Genomic DNA, 22600 nt, shown 5'->3' with positions numbered 1-22600 from the left:
TAGGGAGGGTTGGGGAGCTTTGACATCATTGCTGTCTTTGGTCTTTTCTGTTAGTCAGACTGCTGCGATGAACCTGCCTTTTACCAGCTTTCAGCTGGCTGTGCCTGAATCACACAGTGCCCCTTACACATACGTAAACAACCTCAACTCCCACCTATGTTCTTTGAACAGGTGTGGCTTTTCATGTTTTCTTCAGTCTTTTGAGGCCATTTTCACCTGCCTCCAACTCGTGCTGAGGGACAAACACAACCTGCTCTTTGCATCTTATCTTGCACTCTGCAGAAACACATCTGCTTCCCTGCTTTCTGAATAGATGGTCTCAAAGGTGAAGGTTTCCCACTCTTTTACCAAAAAAGCAGATCTTTGGCTTGCTGAAGGTGAGGGACCAGAGCCAGGTCCCCACTCCCTGCAGGGTTTGTCCCCCTCCCTGTGGTACACAGTTTGCTGTCCCAGTTCTGGCTTTGTGTAACCTGAACACTTTGTGATTTGTTTTCTATTCAGTTTACGACAATACCACGTAGTGTCCCGTATTACGAAAGGCCTACAATAACTTTATATAACTTTTGATGGCAATATTTAGGTATCTGCGTCTGCTCCCTTCCTCACACGTCAGGCGAGTCACCCCTCCTCTGGCAGCTGAGCCGCCCCTGTCGGTACCGCTTTACTTCACGCTTCCTTCCTTCCCCCGTGCCTTATTAAAAACGATTAATAAACTGCGTCACCAGTGACGCTGCCCCCGTTCCGTCCCGTTCCCCCCACACCCCCGGTGGTCTTGTGTCCCCCTCACCGTCGGCAGCGTCACCGCCTTGCGCTGTCCGATGGCGCTCCCTGCCGGGCGGAGCGTGCCCGCACCGGCCTGCTCATCACTGTCGCTCCACCCCCTCCCGCTCGGCCAATCAGCGCCCGCTTTTCCCTCCCCCAAATGCTTCCCCGCCGTGCTCGGTATGGGGTGGTGTTCGGTGCGTTCCCGCGCGCGGCAAGGTAGCGGCGGGTGGGTGTTGCTGCGCTCGCTTGGCGGGAAGCGGCGGGAGGTCTCGCAGCGTGCCCGGGAGTGATCCTGCCGGGAGGGACCTGCCCGTGCCCCGCGGCCCCGTCTCTTTCCCCTCTGGTTGTGTCAGCGGGGTCATGGCAGAGTCCTGCTTGTCGGTTCTTTGAGGCAGAGCGCGGTGGCCTCGGTGCTGTGTGTGGGCCTGAGCCTGGTGGCCGAGTCCCTGAGAGCTGGGGAGCGCTGAACCTTACAGGGCTGGTGGGGGTGCTGGGCTGTGGTCCAGTGCTTCTGGGTGGGTGAGAGATGAATGCCCACCAGAGGCTGTTAGTATGCTTTCACTTGCTGGGTCTTTAGTATAGCCCAGGTTATACTAAGGTTTGTCCATCCTCTCAAGCTACCCTAATGTCTGTTTTGCACCCTGTGTATTTTCGCCTGTTCAGTGAGAAAATGACAGAATTGTCTTTATTTTTTCCTCACAAGTTCCTTTCCACACCAATGGATCGTGAGAAGAAAAACTATGTTTCTGATGAAGTGTCTGATACCTTAGGATCAGTTTCTTTCCTGAATGTAGCAGATGATAAACCTTCACCTATGGAGTCAACAGTATTGTCTACTGCAGAGGAGGAGCAGGAGGTGTGGATTGGTTCTGTAATACGTCTCCTGATTATGCTTATTTTTTTTCCTTTTTAAAAAAAAAAAAAATCTGGCTTTTTTTTTTTTTTTCCACCAGTAAGAACTATATTTTTTTTCCTCAAGTTGTATTTGATTCTGCTTCTTTCTCATTGCATAGAAATAGATCATAGCCGGTAGTAAGTGCAGATGGTCAATGCTATGTGGTGCACTAAGCTTTTGAGAAGGACTTGAGGAGTTGTACTTTGAGTGTTAACGTGACTCTACGTTTTAGTAAAGCTAAAAAAGGATTTGGATCATTGGTGAAAGCATGCTGGGTGCTTGGAATGCTATGCAGCAGTAGACTTTTGAAGGTAGTTTAGCCACCTCTGCTTTTTGAGAGTGTAGGTTTCCTTACTGAGTGCCCTCAGGTGATTTCGTTTTGTGTGATCAGTGAAGTGCTGGGCACAGGAGGGCTGCAAAGAGTAAATCCTGCAGCTTGAGGAACAAGTTGCCAAAATAGGGCAATTTTTTCTGCAAGAAAAGAAAGAATGCTAGAATTCTCCCCCCCCCCCCCCCCCCCCCCCCGCCAAATCTCCTTGATATTGTCACTTCACCTAGGTGGGGAGACCTTTGTAGAATGGAATGGTATGGGGAAGCTCACCTCAGCAACTGAGAACTGTCTCATGGTTGTTAATGTGAGGAAGATGAGGGACTAGTGCCCGGATAGTGACAATGGAGTGGTCTCTTGAGGCTAAGAATGTGTTAACCCATGAACTGAGCGTACGAGGTGTCAAGTGCGGCACTGCAGAGCGGCTGCTGGGAAAACACAGCTGGAGTTCAATACCGAGAGAGGCCAGGAGGTGGGAGCAGAGCAGTTTACGCCTCCTGTAGTGTGCTCTTTTAAAAAATACTGGCTTTGGTATGTGACCACTAATGAAGGGAGGGGGCAACCAAAAAGGGGTTACTTAAGGATATTAGGAGGTAAAGAAGCAAATGAGAGCTTAGAGTCTGAGCTTCACGAGGAAAGAGAAAGTGAGCCAGGAGAGTAAAACAGGAAATACTGCACCAGAGATGTATTTGGGGGTATTCTGTTTAAAAATGGCCATTGTAACTGTGTGTTTTCGTTTTTTTTTTCTTTTAACAAATAGAATCAACCATTGAAAGTCTTCTTGAGGGTGAGACCCTTTTCTGTAGCTGAGCTTGAAAACCACAAGTCTCAGGTTAGTTTTAGAAGTAAGAATAAATTTTATTTCTCCCCTCAAAGACTACTCAGTATTGTAAGCTCACTTTCTTTTGTAAATCCATGTACTGCTTCCAAGCAGCATCTCTGGATTCACCTGGATAAACACAAACTCTTTGTATCTCAGTTTTTATTGATTCACATGGCACAGACATGCAAACCTGTAGCTCTGCAGAATCCCACTGGGTATGTTATTTAACAGTTGATGACATTCTTGACTCTGTGGACGGCTTAAGAAATAAAGTATCTTCATGGAAGAGACAATGCAATTACAAGAGTAATTCAAGTATCTGACCATGGAGATCCTTTGGAATGCTAGAATGATTTACTACCTTGTCCTGGTGACTTGTTGATCATGCTGTCAAATTCTTCTTGCCTGGGGGTATTCAAGGCCAGGTTGGATGAGGCCTTGAGTAGCTAAGTCTAGTTGAGAGGTGTCCCTGCCCATGGCAGGGAGGTTGGAGTAGATGATATCTAAGGTCCCTTCCAATCTAAGCCATTCTGTGATTCTATAACCTTTAGAGTTTTACTGTTGTTTCATCCTGAAAAGGATTGAAGTGCAAACACAGTACGTTTCTATGTAGTTTTGTTTTCATAGCTGTATAGGGAACTGCAAGACACAGTCACAGAATACCAGGGTTTAGAAAGCTAAACTCAAAGTCAGTGGAAGGAATCCCAAAAAAGTTTTAAATCTCTTTGAAAACTCCAGATGATTGCCATAGCTTTGTCCACACTCTGGCTTTCATGTGAAGCAAGTATCTCTCTAGTTGTTACGCCCTTCAAGGGCCATTTTATGTATGTTTTGCAACTGTTTATAACTAAAGCCACAACTTTGTTCTGGGTGGGGGTGAGTTGGTTGGTTGGTTTTGGTCCCAGGTAGCTTTCTTCCTAAATATTTTTTTTCCCTGGTATTTATTTTGTTATGTTTTCTTAAGGGTTGTGTGACTATTGAAAATCCCCAGACAGTAATTCTTAGTGCACCCAGAGAGTCTTCTGCAATGAAAAACAGTGAAAGAGGGATCAGTCATTCTGTGCATAAGTTCACCTTTTCTCAGGTAGGCAAACTTTTTCCTCACTTTTATTTACATTTTTTTCCCTCACTGTAATGATAAAGATTGAATTTATTACATGTGGTGGTACTTGCCTTAAAAAAACTCAAACTGATTATTATTTAGTGTTAGGCTGTCAAGAAAGCTATATTACGATGGAGGTGTCTATTAGATGAGATAAGGAAGCTTCTTTGTCCTTGTCTTTGGATAGATGTAACAGAAGCTTCCTGCTCTTCTGCAGATGCACTCTTCTTGGAAGTGCTGCAGGCAATCATGTTTGAAGTGACTTACTTTTGAAAGAGTAGTAGCCCAGTTGCTTAAACCTTCTGTACTGGAATTAAGTTAAATTTATGTTACCTACAATGGGAACTTCTGTTATTACAGTGTCAATTGATAAATAGCTTCAGGCACTGAGTCATTTAGACCATCCTAATGCTGATCTGAGTGACTGGAGCAGAGTGAGGAGGGAGTTGTGCGTCAGCACCAGAGCTCTTGAAAGTGTCCACTGAACAGTATGTGCTCAGAGGCATTATGGGTGCTTTATTTTAGGAGTAGGAAAATATGCAAAATGGAAGTGCAAGGCTGAGTGCCTCCTAGAATTAAGCAGGCATCCTTTGAGAACTCAGCAGAAAACCTTGTATCAGGAGGAGTGCAGGCAAGACAGAAAACCAAGCTGGTATCTCCTGCTCAGCTTGCTCTGAAAAAGTAGCCACCATGAATCAGTGCTTAATATTTTGACATACTAAATTTCTTTGTGCCAATTCTTTTTTCTGTTTTCCCCCCATTCCTAAGGTCTTTGGACCAGAAACTACTCAGAGGGAATTTTTTGAAGGCTCGATGAAAGACATAGTAAGAGCCTATATTAATGGAGTGAATGGACTGGTGTTTGCCTATGGGGTTACTAATGCAGGCAAGACATTCACCATCCAAGGTATGGAAAGCTTGTTAAAAAGCACACATATCTGAGTCAAGATCCAGTGAGACATTTGTATGAGTGTCTGCATGTTATCTTTTGTTATTGTTAAGGGACTTCAAAAGATTTTGGTATTCTACCTCGCTCACTTGATGTGGTATTTAACCACATAAGGGGAAGACAGTACCTGAAGATGAACTTCAAACCATATTTGAGCAATGAGGTTAAGAAACTAGAAGATGTGCAAGTTAAGCAAGAAGAAGCCATAAAGACTGCGATTCTTGCATCACTGAAAGAGGTCAGTGACCAAATACTTCCTAGTTACTGAATAAAACTTCCTTAAAGCTTCCCATCTACCAGACTACCTCTAATACAACCTTTAGGTTTCTCTAAATACTTGGCAAACCTTGGCATAATGAGGTAACTGGCTGGTTTTGGAGCTTAGTGTAAGCTAGAAGAACTTTCAGCAACAAGCAGCACGCTGTTCAAAGCAAAAACCATTGCAGAGCCAAAGCCTGGGTTTCTATGGAGGAGCAGCTTTGACACAATCTGAGGCCTGACCCATCTAAAAACCTGCTTCTTACATCAGTCTTCTTTTGAGGCAGTTCCCAGGCTGGAGCGCAGGGCATTTGCTCAAGGTCTGGTACTAGCTCAGGAGAAATGATGGAAATGTTTTAGTAGGAGCAGTAAGGAAGGCTGGAGAGTCCCTTTTGGTAGCAGACAGATTAAAAAGTTTGTACACCTGTGATTTCTGTCACTTAATGAAAAAACATTTTGTGGTAACAGCAGTGAGTTTCCTGCAAGGATTACAGCCTGCTTTAGAGGATTGCATGAATCTTCAATTCTGATCCCTGAAAGCTCTAGGTAGAATAGAGAAGTCTTTACTGTGGCAGCCTCCTGCTCTCATTGCCTAGTCATTTGTTCCCAGTGTGAGAAACGGGTCTCACCAGAAAATGGACACCCTTGTGTGTGTGACTGTTCTGTGCTTCTAGACCCATTTGCAAATTGTCACAAGCTGCCTGGCTTTTTAAACTTTAGTTCAGAATGTTTGGGGTTGTTTTTATTATTATTATTCTGCACTATGTTTCCATGCATTTAATCCCTAAATGTGGCAGGCTCAGCTGGTGATCATTCAAAGCAACTCTGAATTCTGGGAAGTACAGAAGCAATGGCTGACTGGGTTTTCTGTTTTCTGTGGCCTTCAATATCAATGTTATTGAAGCACTCTAGTTGGCTCTGAAAGAATATCCTTCTCTGAATCAAATTCATATGTCAAGTTTCACTCTAAATTCTATTCTTTAATTTAAACTCTGCAAACCAAACTTTGTTTAGTCTGAGTCTGCTTAACTTTTGAGGAAAGATCTTAGCTGAACAATCTAAAAGACTCTCAAGATTGTATATTTTGAGAGGGTCTTAAAAGCTTGCTCACACTGTGTGTGTGCAGGGGGTGGGAGTCTTAAAAATGGAGATGGTCAGAAGGACATTAGATAAATACTGTTAAACAAGATTACAAGAAAGAGCAATCAGAGCTCAGAGTCTAGAACAGGAGCACAACTGCCTTATTTTGAATATAACCCTGTATTGACTGTTAATCCTTCCTGTTGAATCACAGCCTGGCTGGATTAATAGTTTAGTTACTGAATGTTGCACTTAGGTGATCTAGATGCACTGCAGTGAAAGTCAAGCAGGACTCCATCAGGAAGGAAAGGTAAAAATGCTTCTAGAAAAGCCATCAGCAAGATCTCGTGTCACAGTGCTTGCACAATGACAGCACAGCCATCCCTGGGACTGAGGCTGTGCTTCCTGATAGCTTGTGAATGAATAGCGTGGCTGTTTGGATGCTCACTCAGGCTTGTAATGTGAGAGCAGATACGGTTTGGTGGGCTTGGTTTTGGTTTACATGGATCCCTGCAGGCCCCTTTCCCAGGCTCAGTTTACATCTTGTGCAGACAGAGCTTCCTATGCCTTTCATTCTCTGTTCAAACTGCTCTGAGGTACTGCAATACCCTTGTATTTAGTGTTCTCTTTACAGTACTGCTGCAAAAACTCTTGGCATGGTTCACAGCCTCTCTTTCCTTCTTTTATTTATTTATGTTTTAAAAATTCTATTTGTGGGATTAAATACTGGGGGTTTCTGGATAAAAGGCTGCATTTCTACTCCCATCTGTCCTCATATTTGCTATTAAATGTCAGCTTCTATCACTGGCAAACAAGGTTCCTACTTGTCATCTTCGTGTTCCTTCCTGTATTTGTCTTATGATTTGAAGGGCAATGTAGGAACAGAACTAATTCACTCAATTTTGTTGAAACACCTGGACAGAAACTTGTCACCTGCACAAGCTCTGTGCTGCTGGGGTTTTTACATTCCTCACATGTATACCTCTGCTGTGTCTCAGTCTCATAATCCTGCTTTCCAATTCTGCTTTGTACTTCACAAACACGATGAAGAGAGTCCATGCTTGTGGTTATGCTGTAACTACTCAAGAAACATTAATACATAGACAGTGCAGCCTTTGAAAAGGTCACTTATAAATTACAATGAAATCGTGTGCTATTGATCTTGGAAATGGATGACCTGCAAATAAGGCTTCATACTTACCTGTTTGTCAAAATACCTTGTTGGGTCTCCCAAATAATAGGCATTAGCAGACAACCCACAATGGATTTAGCACTGCATTTGAATAGTTAAAGTGTTAACATCTTTAAATTTGTTCCCCTTTTCTACTGTAGGATGACCTTCTGTCAGGTTTGGGGAAATCAGGGTGTCCTGGTTTAACTGGGACAGAATCCTGGGCCAGCCACGGGCTGTAGGCTGTTAGCAGTTTGGAGTCAGCCAGGGCAGGTGAGCTGAGTTGGCTCCAGGTGAATTGATTTTAGCTCAGTAGTGTTAGAAACATTTCATTTGCAGCTAGAGTGAGGGTGGTTTAACGTTTAATACTACTTCAACCTTTAAATCTTGCTGGAATTGCTCTAATTTTTAATTTCTGTTCATGTGGATCTAATGGTTTCTTCTTTCCTGAAGGAGACAGAAAGCATCTCAAATACAAATGTGCGTGGTGTGGAGTCGGAGTCTTCCAACTGGACTTCAAAGAGTCCTACTGATTCACTAGGTAAAGTAGAAAAAAAGAATGGGGTAAAAAAGAATAGAAATCTAGGAATATAAGTAGCTGACTGTGGTGGATTTAAAAATCTCTATACTGAAGTAAATGTATAGTTTTAAACCAAATTTTATGGCTAGACTTTGGGGAAGGAACATGTAAAAATATTTTGATAGCTTTGCTCCTTTTGGGGAGAAGGAGGCTTAGTTCTGCTGGCAGCTTGTAGAGGGGGCAAGAGCTCACAACTTGGATATATTCTGCTGACTGCTGAGAATTTTGTTCTTGGATCAACTCAAAGTTGTGTAGTTGAGTGTATCTCATTGTGCAGCACAGATATACAGGAGCCTCCTTTTTCTAGAGGGTTCTGTATACTGTAATTAAAATGTATCAGCATGCTGCTTAATTGTTGAACTGTTTTTCTGTTTTGGGTTAGCAGAGAGGAACTTCTTTCCACTTGACATATACAGGACTAACCTACACCAAAGAACACAAGCATCTGTGTGGATTTCCTTCTGTGAGATTTACAATGAATACGTGTATGACCTGTTGAATGTGTTTTCTACCTCAAAAACACAAAAGCGCAGAGTCCTGAGAATCTGTGAGGATCAAGGAGGAAATTCTTACATTAAAGGTAACAGTTCTGGGTTATGGGCTCAGCACTCTCACAGGATTGCTTTTCTGATCAGAAGTGTATGTAAAAGATCTCTCTTTTCACAGACTTAAAGTGGATTAACATTCAGAGCATTGAAGAAGCCTGCAAAATACTAAAAATAGGAAACAAGAACCGAAGCTTTGCCTGTACTAGAATGAATGAGCAATCAAGTAGAAGGTTTGTTCCTCTAATTATAAGCATGTTCTTCTCTTTTGAGGGGAGGGAGGAGGGGGAGGGAGGAGAAGATTTCAGAATGTTTGAAGGGAGCCATTCTTCAATAACAGTTTAAGACTTTCCTTGATTATTCTGGGTTTATTCTGAAATTCTTTCTGGAAGAAAGCTCACAGAGGCCCTCTGACTTTAATGATAGCTGAGCTTGGGTTGCTGTTTGTGGCTTTGGACAAAGAAAAAGATCAAATCACTTTCAGTTTTGAGTCAGCAGGGCTATACATCTTGTCACATCCTAATGGTGCTGAGTGGGAATGGCTGTGCAAGGATGTTGAAGCAAAAGCTGGTTAGTTCTTCACCACTGGCAGTATAATCCTTGGAAACCTGGAGCCTATCAGTAGGGGAGGTAGGAAGGAGCAAGTTAGGAGCTGTTAGGTGGTTGTGTTCTAGCTGAGCTTACTTAGCATCTTCAGGATTAAGCTCATAGCTCTTATCCAGCTCTGGAGAGGGATCAGGAAGACTCTAGCCTGAGGGAGTGGAAGGAAACAGAGAAGGTGGTATACTTTGTTGGAAATACCTTCTTGATTTTAATGTCTTACTAATCTGTCCTCTGTCTTGAAGCAAGCAAAATTGCAGGACTGGTGAACCTTAACTTATTCCTGTGGCTCCCATCCTGTTTTGTCCTAAATTAATTCTTCAGATAACTGAGTTGGGTACTGATGAAGTTTTGTGCACAGAGTGGCTCCCTGACTACTCATTTTCTGTCTGATCAATATTGAAGTGAACTGCCTTGTTTTTTAATCCAAGACAGCCTGTAGGCTTCCTGAGATTTTCCCCTTTCCTGTATTGGAATAAATGGAAAGGCACAAACTGCAACTTTTATTGCTGCTTTTTGCTGCTGAGTGAATGCATTGCAAGGATAGCTAATGTAAATCAGTGAATTCTTGTTCTTCAGCACTGAACTCTCTGTAGCATATACAGATTTTACTTTGCTTCAGTGACTGCTTAGTTGTGGTTATTAAAAAGGACTTCTTTCCATTCCAGTCACAGCATCTTCTCCATTAGGCTACTAAAGCTAACTGATGAGCACCAGCCCCGTGTTCTTGGAGTTTCAGAGTAAGTGCTTCAGCTGATTACTAGAATGTAAATATTTCAGAAGGGTTGGTGAGATGTAAGCATGCTGAACTGGTGAACTTGCTTTTTATAAATCCTCTGAGAGCTGAGAAGGAAATCACAATTCCACTGGCTGCACACAACTGTCTGTCTGTCCCCAGTAAGGAGAGGTGTAGAAGTGTTTTCCCCCTCTTTTATTCTGCTTAAGATTTACCTGAAGGAACCTGTTAAAATTCTGTCATTACATGAATTGAGCGAAACAGATGTATGTTGGGGAGGTGGGGATAAAGTAGTCCTGTGTAACACCACACATATTCTGGTAGGCAGAACTCAAATGGCTGGCTGACAGAAGCCAATCTCTAAGGCTGGAGTGCAGCAGCTAGTGCTGAATGCCCAACATACAAACCATGCTGGTGTATCTTTCTGCTTTGGGGCCAGCCTAGAGTTTTATGGGTTGAATGTTTGTGGAAACACATTTGATGTGCTACTGGAATGCAAAATCGTGCAAAAAAAAATGCAGGTGGCATGCTCTGTACTGCAATCCCTGGTTAGAGGTTGTTGAATGATTGGCTTAAAAACTATTCTCCTAATCTAAAACCCTAATGTAGGTGAGAGCAGTGTTAAATCCTTACACCTCTCTGTTCCTTTGTGCTTTAGAGGAAGTGGCCTAATCTTTTGACTTGAAGCCATCTAGATAGCTTTTGTTCTCTCCTGATTAATTGTCCATTTAGGTTGATATGGAAAAATGAGGACAGCCTGTAACAGAGTAGTTTAGTTCAGTCTTAGCTCCTACTGATTTCTCTCTTGTCTCTGCTGAGTAGAGATGGTAACAGATACACCTCACTGTGAGATAGGAGCTTTTCATGTCAGATGTTCCAGTGATCAATACTCTAAGGAAAGGTAACTTGTGGAAACAACTGCATCTGTATCCATCACCATTCCCTGGCTTGATATATTCCCCTGGCAAAGCCTGCAGCAACTGTTGGGTGAATATCAGAGTTTGCATGTTGCATAAGGAAGCAGATAAAAACTCTTCATCTTGTGCTGGAAAGAATAAAGATCGTAGCCTTTCATACAATTGAAGGATGTGCCTTGATGATACTGTAGAGTATTAATACTGATTTCAGCTGGGTGAAAGGCTACAAATAAATTAATGTATATGGAGGTTATATTCCAGTTACATAAATTATCTAACTTCCAGAGCTTCCTGTATTTCAAGGGCTTCTGGTATTTCAAGTGATGAAATTTCTTGATTATTCAGGATAATTACTTGTGATTGTAACCTGTTGTACCTCAGTAGCACAAAACTGCTAAAGCCAAACTTCTTTGGATGTTCTGAATAGACAGAGGCAGCAATCTTGTTCAAATATCTCAGTACACAGTGGAGAGAGAGATATGTTGGTGCTGGTATCCTAAATACTGTGTGTAATGCCTCCTGGGCAGAGGGTCAGCATTAAAGTACAGCTTATTCTGTGATCTAGGTAGGCTGAAACAACTCATCTTTTACACTTTAGACACAAAGAGAGAAAAAGACATGCAGTTCTGTGTTCCTGCTGTTTAGAAACCAGTTTATATGTGTGTTCTGGATAATTCTTTCATGCAGGTTGTCTTTCTGTGACTTGGCTGGATCAGAGAGGTGCAATAAAACACAAGCCTTTGGAGACAGACTAAAAGAAGCAGGAAATATTAATAATTCTCTCCATATCCTTGGAAAATGCATTGCAGCACTGAAGCAAAACCAAAACCCAAAGTAAGTGACAAATTGTAAACAATGTCCCACGTTTTATGCTAAAATCCTAAGCACCCCTTGATATTTCTGAAGGGGTTTGTGTGGTAAGAGGAAAATGGAAATGTACAAAATCTTGTAAGCCTTATTACAGATCTCACTGGAATACCTGAATTGAACATCTTTCTCTAAACCTGTGGTTTGTGGAGAATAAAAGTGCCAATTAGCAGCCAACTACAAAGCTTTTTTCCAGTGTGTGTGTATGAGTAAAATTCTTTATGTACAGAGCTCCTGTTTTGTCCTCTTTCCATCTGCATGCAGGTAGATCCACCTGGCTTTTGACTTGTTTCAGTCTCTGCCTTGTGACACTGGGAAACTATGATGCAGACACCATATTCCTTTTTACTTTTAAATAGGTTTAGGTTGGATATTAGGAAAGATTTCTTTCCTGAAGGAGTGGTCAGGCATTGGAACAGAGGCTGCCCAGGGAGTCACTGTCCCTGGAGGTGTTAAAAAAAACCAAACATGTAGATGTGGCACTTGGGGACATGGTTTATGGGCCATGGTGGTGTTGGGTAGAAGGTTGGACTTGATCTTAGAGGTCTTTTCAAACCTTAATGATCCTATGAGCATCCTATTAGAAGAGAAACAGAACAAAGCTCAGTTACAGTGTCTCACAATCTTTATTTTATTTTTTATTTCACGATTTTCTTATTCTTTCCTCCATGAGGATGAAGCCAAGCTATATTCCCTTCAGAGAGAGCAAACTGACACGTCTGTTTCAGCCCTTCTTTTGTGGGAAAGGCAAAGCTTGTATGATTGTCAACATTAACCAGCATGCTGCCACATATGATGAAACACTGCATGTCATGAAATTCTCAGCTATAGCCAAGCAGGTAAGAGAGCTTCAGCTTTCCCTGCTCTTCTGTATTCTCTGTTACTCTTGGCCAGGCTTAGGGACTTGGGTACAATTTGGACTTCTGATGCATCGCAGTAATTCTTCTGTGTGTGACTTCCCCCTAAAAGGCTTCTATTCTCTGCAATATTGGCAGCACTGACAACTCTGAATTTTTGCAGGTAATCCAGACAATCCTACCCAGGAGCTTCAATTATTTTCCACCCAAGCTGGTTGGAGGGGATGGCAGAGCTATCGTTCACTTTGATGCCAACACCTCTACAGATGACTTTCCTGACAGTGCTGAAACCTCTGCAGAAGAGGAAGTGGACATCACCATTCTGAGTCATGAGGTAGATACACATCTATTCAAAACTGTACCCTAGAAATGCATGGCTGGTAGTTCTGCTCTTAGAATCTCTTGCTATAGGAGATGTGCTGGAAGAGGTATCAAAAGGAGAGCTGCAAGCCTCTGCTTAGTGTCAGGCAGACTCAGACTTTGTGGTCTAGATCTGAGGGAACAAGTGTTGCTGAGGAAGGCTGCCTGTGGCTTTCTAGTGAAGAGTGCTGGTTGCCCAACAAGGAGAGTAAGGAAACTGTATGGTTAGAACATTTTTCTAGTCATTTGTGCTCTTTGGGGAACAGCAGGGGCAAGTTAAGGTACAGCATTTGAAAACCAGAAGATGTACAGTCTAATGGCAATGAAGCTATATGCTGAACAGTTGTACAAATGTATAGTTAAATGCCAAAGCAGTAGTGAACTCTCTGAGAGCAGAAACCAAGAAAGAGGAAGGTTTTATTTGAAGGAGAAATTGACATTTGAAAACATTTAACCTTTGGTGCAGCCTACTGAGAATGCAGGCTGGTGGAAATGCCCTCTGTGGCTTGCTGGCTGTGTGACTGTTTCATTTGACTTGCACATCAGTGCGTGGTTCTAGCTTGTTTTCTGACCTGGAGTCTGTTACATTTAGGATCTCTTGAAAACTACGGAGAACCTGAAGGAGAAGCTAGTTGCAGAAAGGCAAAGTAAGCTCCTCATGGAGGTGAAGATACGTAGAGAGATGGCAGGAGCCATGTTCCAACAGCTGTTGGAGACAGAGGAAGCCTGGAGGCAAGTCATTAGTCTTCTGCAAAGGGTTCCACATCTGTAATGCATACACCTGTGTATACATTGGTGTGTATGCAGCACGTGCACTTATGCTGTTGAGAGACGTCAGGGCTGGAGAATCCAAACCACCTGGTGAAAATTGAAGAAGGAGCATTAAAAAATGTGTACAGCTCTACCTCTTCCCATGTACAGTGAAGAAGTAGTGAGGCTTTCTGTTGAACTGGTCTGTTGACCTTTACTGTTTAATTTGTAACTACTGGAGATTATCCTGACTCGGTGTTTGGAAGATTGTTACAGGTACCCCAGTGAGGGGTGACTTGGTCATGTTAATGTGTGCATGTGCTTAAGGTAGTGTAGGTTGTATCTCTCTAAGCTCTCCTGGATGACTTATGAACCATTGTTAGCTTACTGTCTTGTAAATTAACTGTGGTTGTCTGCACTGGGGGATCTAATGTGGGGATTTTTTCTTCAAGTGTGGTCAGGTTGCTCAAGCTGAATTAATTTCCTTTTCTGGAAATCAGTTTCCTGATTTGAGTTGCTAGCAGAGACTAACCCCAAGCTAAGTTGCAACTAAACGCACTGTAGTTTAACACCTGCACTGACTTAATCATTGGGGTGCCTTTGGCTGAACACATGAACCAGCAGTGACACCTTTTCTCTGTTGAGCTCATGTTGTGTGTCACTGCTGGGGCATGTATTTTAAATTGTGACAGGAGTAAAGTGTAATGAAATAATGCAAAACTAATTAGGCATTTACTTGTAACAGGGAAAATTAAACCCAAACCAATGTGAAAGACACCTCCTGGTAATATGCTTCAATTGTCAGGTCTCATTTGGTGTAGTCCTGTCTGTCACTAAATGTTGATGAACTTTCATAGATGTTTATATATATTAAAAAACACTTTTGACAGAGGTTAAGTGTGTGGTGTTCTATAGCAGGTGTAGAAGTTACACCTTGGTGCAAGTCTTTGGGATCCTTGAGAATAAGGAGAAAAGGGTCAAAAGTAATAAGGAAAAGGAGAAGAGTTATTTCTTGGTCTCTTAACTTCACTATTTATGATGAGATGAATGAGTTTGATATTGCCAGTTGAACACAGGTAGTCAAACTAATAGCTGGAATACCAATCTAATAAATTAATTAACATGTTCTCCTCAGCAACCGCTTGGAAGAGATGAAAGACAGTTATGAAGAGAAGCTGGAGAGCAAATTTGAGATGTACAAAGAGGCCATCAAGAAACATGCCTATGTGTGTGCAATGGAACAGATTGAGCATCACTATGTTCCTATAGAGGAGTTTCTGGCTGAACAAGAGAAAGTCGAGGTATGACTTAATTGCCGCTTAAAAAATGCGTGTAAATCTTGCTCTTCCTTAGCAGAATCATTTGGGAATCCTAAGTGTAACACTGAACAGTCAAAATAACTTCTGGAGCAGGCTAGCTGTTCTGGTGTCCAGTGATGACTCTAAGGAGAGAGACATTTCAGTCTAACACTACCTGCAGTCTACACCTAAACCTCCTCATCTTTGAAAGCAGAGTTCAAGAAAATCTAAGTCATCTTCGTCTCTGTACAGCAATGATTGGAACAACTCAAGGGATGGAGTATAGAGCAGCCTGGCTTTGTGGAGATCCTTGGAATTGTAGAGTAAAAAGTTAGTCTGAAAGGGTGGTGGGTAATTGAGTACAGGGTAGTTATTTTAATTATAATGGATCTTTGCTCTGAAGGTCTAGGGGGGAGGACTGTGGGATAAGAAACTGAGATGAGAAATCAAACTTTATGCAGGAAAGAACTTAATCACCTGAATGTACTCAGAACTGCTCAGAGTTGGCATCAGGAAGTTGCTGTCCCTTTTTGCAGCTGAGCCACATTAGATGTGTGCAACTCTTACTTCTAGCCTCTACATAGGGTGGCTGAGTGTGTTCAGGCAAGGGATGAGACCTGTTGGTGTCAGTCTTTCAGAAGGTCTGAGGTGGAAGAATAGGACATCAACTGTGGTGTACACCAGAGCTCCACTCTCCTGTCCAGGAACTGATAAGATGTCTTCCTCTTTTGTTAGGCAGGTTCCTTTCAAGACATGAGGGAAGTGGGTTTCTATTGCAGATGGTGATCCACAAACGTTTCTGCTTTCACAGCTCTCTGTGCTGTAATAGGTGCTGGCAGGAAGCACTCTATTGTAACAGTCCCTGGTTTTCCAGTTCCTTCACCCTTGTCTTTTTTCCCTGTCAGACTCTGGTTTTATGCTCACTTTAAGCCCTGGCTATAAACCATGTTGGGGTGGAGGAAAAGCATTTCAGTGGTGTTCTCTGCACTCATAGCTACCTCTTCATGCTGGTCATAAGGTTGTGTAAGGGAACATTCAAAGAGCAAGATGGTCTTGGTAGCAAGTCAGATAAGAGACTCAAATCCCTAAGGTGTAGAAGTCTGAACTGACAAAGGAAAGCACAGCATGAAATCTGAGCAAGTAGCTTCAGCTTCCCCTGGCAGCCTGAGAGGTACAGAAAAGGAAGATGGAGGTTAAAACTTAAGTCTAGGAAACATGTTCTTCCTTAACTGGAAACAGTGTTTAAGCCAGATGGACAAAAGTTTCTTTTCTGCCACATGGGTACTTTTTATACAGCTTGGAAGTGTTTAGACTGGAAGAGCTGACTCCTGTGTAAAGTAACTTCCTCCTAGAAGGTCTCATGATCTGAGTGTTATTCCTTGCTGTGATTTCTCAACCATAACCATCACAACATGCTTTTAAAACTGCATATACATGTGTAGTTTATTTGAAAGATTTGCAGTAGTGCATAAAGGAAGGGCCGTGAAGGTGATCCAAGGGATGGAGCACCCCTCTTATGAAGACAGGCTGAGAGAGCTGGAGAAGAGAGAGGTCTAGGGAGGCCATAAGTTAAGTGGCTGTCCAGTGTTTGAAGGAGGCTACAGGAGAGTGGAGAGGGACTTTCTATAAAGGCATGTAACGACAGGATGAGAACTAGTGGCTTCAAACTAAAAGAGGCTGGGATTAGATTAGACATTAGGAAGAAATTCTGCCCCATGAGGGTGGTGAGGCACTGGTGCAGGTTGCCTGGAGAAGTTGTGGAGGCTGCAACCCTGGAAGAGATCAAGGCCATGTTGGATGAGGCCTTGAGCAAGCTGGTCTAGTAGGTGTCCCTGCCCATGGCAGGGTGGGTTGGAACTAGATGATCTTTAAGGTCCTTTCCAACCCAAACCAGTCTATGATAAGCTAAGCAGAAATAAGCTAAGATAAATCCTAGCCTGTGCCCTTCTTTCTTTCAGGATAGAGAAAGTAAAATACGGCAGTTGGAAAGACAACTGGATGAGCAGTCAAGGAGGCTGGTAGCTGTGGGAAGTCTGAACTCAGATACACCAACTGCTGAAAGTAACATGGAACTAGGTAGGAATCTCATCTGGATATTCAAACAATGTTCAATTTGTTTTGGGCACTGGGTACAAACACACCAATTTTTCTGCTTCTAGATCTCATGAACAGGGCGATGAAGAGAGCCAATGAAGGACTGCAGAAACAATGCAAAGAGAAAGAAGAGGTAGCTACTGCTTGGTACTTAACCAACCTGGGGATAATGATCCCAAACTCTGACACAGGTCAAAGCTTAAAGAGCTGCACTGTAGACAAAAGCAGGAAGATTCCTGCAAGTGGGTGGCAAGTTAACAAAAAAGCCCTTGCCTGACTGTGGATGGCTTTTGCTGGAGATTGGCCATGTTCTGGCCAGTTTAGATCTAGAACGAAAATAGTAATTATTCATAGGTGTGCATGCTTAGTCTATACCTTGAATGATTCCCTTGTAAGGCTACAGTTTCTCACATTTAAAGAGGATGGGGAAGAAGGAAGAGAGAAGCCTTGCTCCTTTCACTACCAACAAATAGGAGTAGGTCTTGGAGAAATAGGTCCAGCTGGTTCTAATAAACCATGTAAATGGAAAGTGAGCTTAAATCCCTTTCTATTTACAAAGTGTACTCCAAAAATAACTTATTCCTTACCAAGTCTTGTGTTATGGACTTGGCATTTGCTTTCCACTCCTGTTATTGAGAGCTCTACATAATTTTCCATTTCCTATGTCAGTTTCAAATGCTGATGAAAGTTTGGCTTTACTGCTTGATACAGGGATACAGTATTGGTTGTTTTGTGTGGCTAGGAAGGGTTAGAAGGATGGGATTACTGCCTGGCAGTAAGTGAGAGCAGTGTAAAGCAGTTGGCTTCATCAGTGTCCATCTGCTGCATCACCTCATGTATCTGTGTCTGTTTGATGAGCAAAGGGTGATTTGGTTTCTCCACCAATCTACTTAGTTTCTCTCCAACTTTGTAGAAGCCAGTTAATGATATTAATTTGGCTGGTTCAAAGAATATTTTCCCTGTCAGAACTTAATCCATCAATATTCCTATCAGAAAGGTGAGGTCTTCTGGTGCTCCAGTTAATTATATGAATAGTGTTAATGAGACAAACATTCTGTCACCTCCTCTCACTGAAAAGGAGCACATTATCCCACAAGTACCTTAGTCTGCTGCTGTTGTTGGATTGATAGGTCTGTGCAAGGCTGGTAGCTTCAGGACAATAGCCCTTGAATGCTCCACCTGTGTTTTATCACCAGATGGGATGGTTTGGGATACAGGAGGTTGAGAGAAGCAAACTTTTTGATCTTGCAGTTTGCACTGCTCACCACTAATCAGAATTGCTTCCAGTGTCTCTGAGTTCTAGCTGTAAACAAAGTTAATGGAAAACATGTTCTCTTCAACCTCACAGGGTATGGCTTTTATTTTCAGCTTATAAAGTCTCTGAAGTTCAAAACACAGAAATTAAATGAAGCCCTGCTAGAAGCTAACGAAGGCTACAAGAAACTGGCAGAAGAGAACAGTCAGCTGAAGCGTACAATCACACTCAAGGTTTGTCAAAAATTTAATGTTGTTTGTATCTATACTTTCACTGGATGCTTCTGCATCTTTGTGCATGTAAAAAGACTCTTCAGTCTTGCTAATTTCCTTTGGTGTTAGAATTCAAGACGTTAGGAACAGAAAAATGCTAAGTCAGAGCTCTTGTTTCACTCCTTGACTTTGTATCCTGTAAGACAACATTCAGTTTTCAGCTGAAGTGATAGGTTTGGTCAATAGGCTAGCTGTGCTGACAACACCTAATCTGAAGATGCCACAAATTATTGTCAAGCCATGAAAATACTACCCAGAACTCTAACTGTGAAGTGTTTTGCTGATGGCAAGCAAGGTGTCAGTGCACAAATATTAGTGAAACAAGACCTAAGGCTCTGTGCCTTTAAAGCTATACTGACACTCCTGCAGAGGTGGCCAAACTGGCTAAGAGATGTGGGCATGTAAACTACTTCATACTGAAATTGAGGAAATATTTCCTTCAAAAGCAGGGACTTTATGATCATCTGACTTCAGAGGGCAACTACATTCCATAATAGAAAAAAAAAACAATTGAACTCTCAACACTTTGCATCTCTGCCTCATTTGTAATCTGCAAATGAAGCAAAGCAAGACTGCTCAGTGATGGTTTGCATTATAAACATTGATTTACCTTCTGCATGCTTTCTGGCTTAATTCTGAGACTCCAGAATTTTTCGTCTTGAACCCTTGTTTCTTCTTTGGTTCTAGGACATAGGAAAAGGTGACTTCTTGTTAACCACAAAGATTAGAGAGCATCTTTAAGACTCTTGTGTTCTTCCCACTCAAAGCATTTATTTAGTGCTGGTTAGCAGACTTATGACTGTTCAGTTTTGATTTGAGCAGTTGTGCTTTCAGTAATTGCAGGTTAAGAGAGGGGAGCTGCCTTTATTTGGTTCCTAGAATAATGTAGTGTGGCTGAGCTTTTTAGCATCAGCTGCTTAGACTTGGTCTCTAACTGTATCTGTTGACCCCATAGGTTGCTGCTCTCTAAATTATATAGAAGTCAATCATAAGAAATGGACACTGAGTAGCCATTTGGCATAGTAATAACAAAGGGGTTTATTGGTGTAGTAAAATGATCTGCAACAAAATTAACTACCTGAAAAAGACCTTGGAGTGTTCACAAACCTAACAGCCTTATCCTCATAGGATCAAGAAATGAATAGTCTTCAGAACTGGGCTAAACGTGTTCTGGAGCTTGAAGAAATGGTCTCTTGCCTGCAGAAAGAACTTGATGAATGGAAAAAGCCTCACTCTCTAGAGGAGCCAAACCCACAAAAGCCCAGGAGAGGTTTATTGGCTAACCTGAAATCCACAGTAGCAGCCACTGCTAGTACGCCTCTCGGTAAAGGCTGGGGGAAGCATGAAGATGCTTCATCCTCTTCAGGAAAGCAAGTACTGTGGGCTCATAAAGCAAAAGAATAATGTTTGGTTAAGCAAAGTGTGCAATTACTGGGCTTTCTGAATCTTAAGCTGTCAGCTTTTTCTTACTCTAAGATGCCATTTTCTCTGTCCTGTTACCTGACAGATAAATGTTTAATACAGGTTTCTTTTTTTTTTTAAATTGGATCGGGGCTGAATTTAGAGCTGTGTTTTAGATGTAAACTTCTGCTTTTAATGTTGATACAGGGATGTGATTTGAGAGATAAATGTAATTTAAATTCTTGAGTAACTGCTATTATGGTCTTTAATACTGATAAATGTGATTCATGCAAAGTGGGATGTTCCTCATCTGCTGCTCATTGTCTTTTTTGAGTAAGTATTTAATTTCATTGTTGATTCCTAGAACTCAGATGGCTTGTTAGCTTCATCTCCAGTAGTTAAAATAGCTTGGTTCTTCAGTTCATAGTCTGTGACCTGGAGAATGCCATCTTGGAACCAAACTGAGCAGATTGCTAAAAGAGGCAGCAAAATGATGTCTTATCTGGCTCCTTGCATTTTTAAATTAACTTGGTTTTGTAAAGGAACTTGCTTTAATATCTCAATTGAATTTCAGCTAAGAGTATGCATTAACGTCTGAGAAATATCTATTTTATAATAAATTTTTCCATTGCTAAATTAAGCCCTGACTATTCCTTCTGTTTTATAAAGGTGAGAAAAATTTGTAAAATCAAGGTAAGATCATAAACGTAGATGCCAGATGATCGTAGTGATTGACATAGGATAATCTTGAGTTGAAAGAATCATAGCCCTGATTATGTTACTTACTTTTATCTAGTAGCTCAAGGAAGGAAGACTGGAAGGAAGACCAGAGCTTTTTGTAGCTCCTGTGAAAGTCTCAAGCCTGTAAGTGCTGGAGGATTGCTTTAGAAAAAGGGTGAACCTGTAAGTAATTGGGGCTGCAGTCTCTGTAATGCTGTTCCTTGTAGTAGAGGGAACCCAGTGGAGAGGAGGAATGTCAGGTGACACTAGGTGGTGCAGCCTTCCTGTGTGACACTGAGAACAGCCCTGCTCTGCTGTGACTGTTTGTGCCAGGTCTTTTGAGTTTGGGGTTGGACTGGACACATGCAGTGGTACGTAACCACTCTGCTGTGTCTTTAACCAGGCTGGAGATGCAGTGCTGGTCTCCTGTTCTGAGACTTGGCTTTTTCTGGCTCCAGTAGCTCTACAGGGTAGAGTTCCTAAAATATTATTTTACTCCTGCTCACACTATTCCAGCTATGAAAAATATTTTGGTGTAGTGATACTATACACTGAGTGTCGACCCCTTGAATAAGAAAGCTGTGCTAAGTGCTCTAGGAACAGCAGTATTCAATCAGAAGTTTAAAAACAATAAAACTATCAGAAGAGGCTAATTCTGGCAAAGTTCTGTTAATTCCATTTTAACTTCCTGTTAGTACCATTTCAAACAATCCAGTGCTGCACCTTGGCAGCCTGGCACTTGCCTGAGACTGCACGTTAGCAAGTTTGTGTAACACTAAGCTCTTATTCCCCAAGCAACTGCTGTTTCCATGTTCCTACTTCCCAGAGCTCTTTGGCTATAGGCCATGATTTGAAAGACAAGGTTATATATTACCTCAGACTATTTAATTTTTCCCTTAAAATGAAGCCTGTAGTAAAGTACTGACAGATTTCTAACTGGAATGTTTTCCCAAGAGTTGCAGTGGACTGTCTTGCTATTGCATTAGATTTTGGAGCTGTTTTAAAGGACAGCTGAGCACTGACAGTGTCTCTTCCTGCCCTCTAGGCCAAAAGAAAGCCCTAACAAAGATGCAGAAAGGTTGGTTTGGTTATCTTCAGCTTCTCAAAGCTTAGTAGGTGTAAGGAAAGCAGAATCCATGAGTCTTGTTAGTAGCGATGAACAGATGTTCCCCTGTTTCCACCCTGGATATAGAACATCAGCCATTTGTATCTCAAATTAGTAGCATACAACTTGCTTCAGAGGAAGTGTTTATTAAAATTAAAAATCACCATACAATAGAAACTATTTACATATTTAACTGAGAGGCTGCTCAGACTGCACAGTTTGAAGGAAGCCTGTGGAAAAGAAAAGCAATGAATATTTTATGCTGCTGAACTTCAACTGCAGGCACACTGAAGCTTTATCAAAAGGGTTTTAAGAGCTTCTGCAAAGTACCATTTGCCTAAATAAACAGGGGCTGAGGGGTGGCAGAGATGGTTCTGGATTTCAGTTGTAAGAACCAGTGTCACTTTGGGGAAAACCAGAAGTAATCTATGCTGTGCTTACAATGCAATTGCACCAGCTTGGCTGTTCTGGTGAATGATTTGGTAGAACAAAAGGTAGAGCTTAGCAAACTGCCTTCATGAATGAGGTTTACATACTGAGCAACAAACCCTGCAATGTAACTTGGTGTCCACAAGTTTCTAATAGTGCTAGAGCTAGTTTCAGCTTTAGAACAGACTTGAGGTTAGTTGATTAAAGCAGCAAAAATATAAGGAATATTTTTGGATAATCACAGGGGATTCCAAGTTAATCTCACTGTATTTTCACTGGGAAGCCTCAGCAACTGCAATGAAGTATTCACTTCCTTCAAAATCCTGTGCTTTCCCATGGACTGCAGAGGATGGCCTTGGCCTGTGGGGAAACTGAAGGGTTGAGCATGGAGTAGGGTGTGCTGCCACATGTTCATATTGCACTTCTGCAGCTGTGATGGCTTT

General features: G+C 42.0%; 1 protein-coding gene across 1 annotated transcript; it reads left to right on the top strand.

The window, feature by feature from the left end:
* Positions 1 to 67: 67 nt before the first annotated feature.
* LOC128977168 (kinesin-like protein KIF20A) lies at positions 68 to 19906 on the top strand. The gene is made up of 20 exons (XM_054394649.1): positions 68 to 171; positions 726 to 942; positions 1469 to 1636; positions 2749 to 2820; positions 3776 to 3895; positions 4682 to 4820; positions 4916 to 5100; positions 7825 to 7912; positions 8337 to 8531; positions 8618 to 8729; positions 9765 to 9836; positions 11437 to 11583; positions 12290 to 12455; positions 12637 to 12807; positions 13426 to 13565; positions 14719 to 14884; positions 16840 to 16957; positions 17041 to 17108; positions 18344 to 18463; positions 19631 to 19906. Exons 1-20 carry the CDS (start codon positions 68 to 70, stop codon positions 19904 to 19906), a joined length of 2844 nt encoding a protein of 947 aa, XP_054250624.1.
* Positions 19907 to 22600: the final 2694 nt, after the last annotated feature.

The sequence above is a fragment of the Indicator indicator genome, chromosome 31 (genome assembly GCF_027791375.1).
Source record: "Indicator indicator isolate 239-I01 chromosome 31, UM_Iind_1.1, whole genome shotgun sequence".
NCBI classification, from domain to species: Eukaryota; Metazoa; Chordata; class Aves; order Piciformes; family Indicatoridae; genus Indicator; species Indicator indicator.
This window is presented reverse-complemented; position numbering and strand designations above follow the sequence as displayed.

Bases quoted from the DNA above. Each gene is read 5' to 3' on its own strand.
- LOC128977168 (XM_054394649.1), top strand. From the start codon at position 68: ATGAACCTGCCTTTTACCAGCTTTCAGCTGGCTGTGCCTGAATCACAC. The intron at 13,566-14,718 runs GCAAGTCATTAG...TGTTCTCCTCAG, and splicing joins GAGACAGAGGAAGCCTGGAG to CAACCGCTTGGAAGAGATGA. The intron at 16,958-17,040 runs GTAGGAATCTCA...TTCTGCTTCTAG, and splicing joins TGAAAGTAACATGGAACTAG to ATCTCATGAACAGGGCGATG.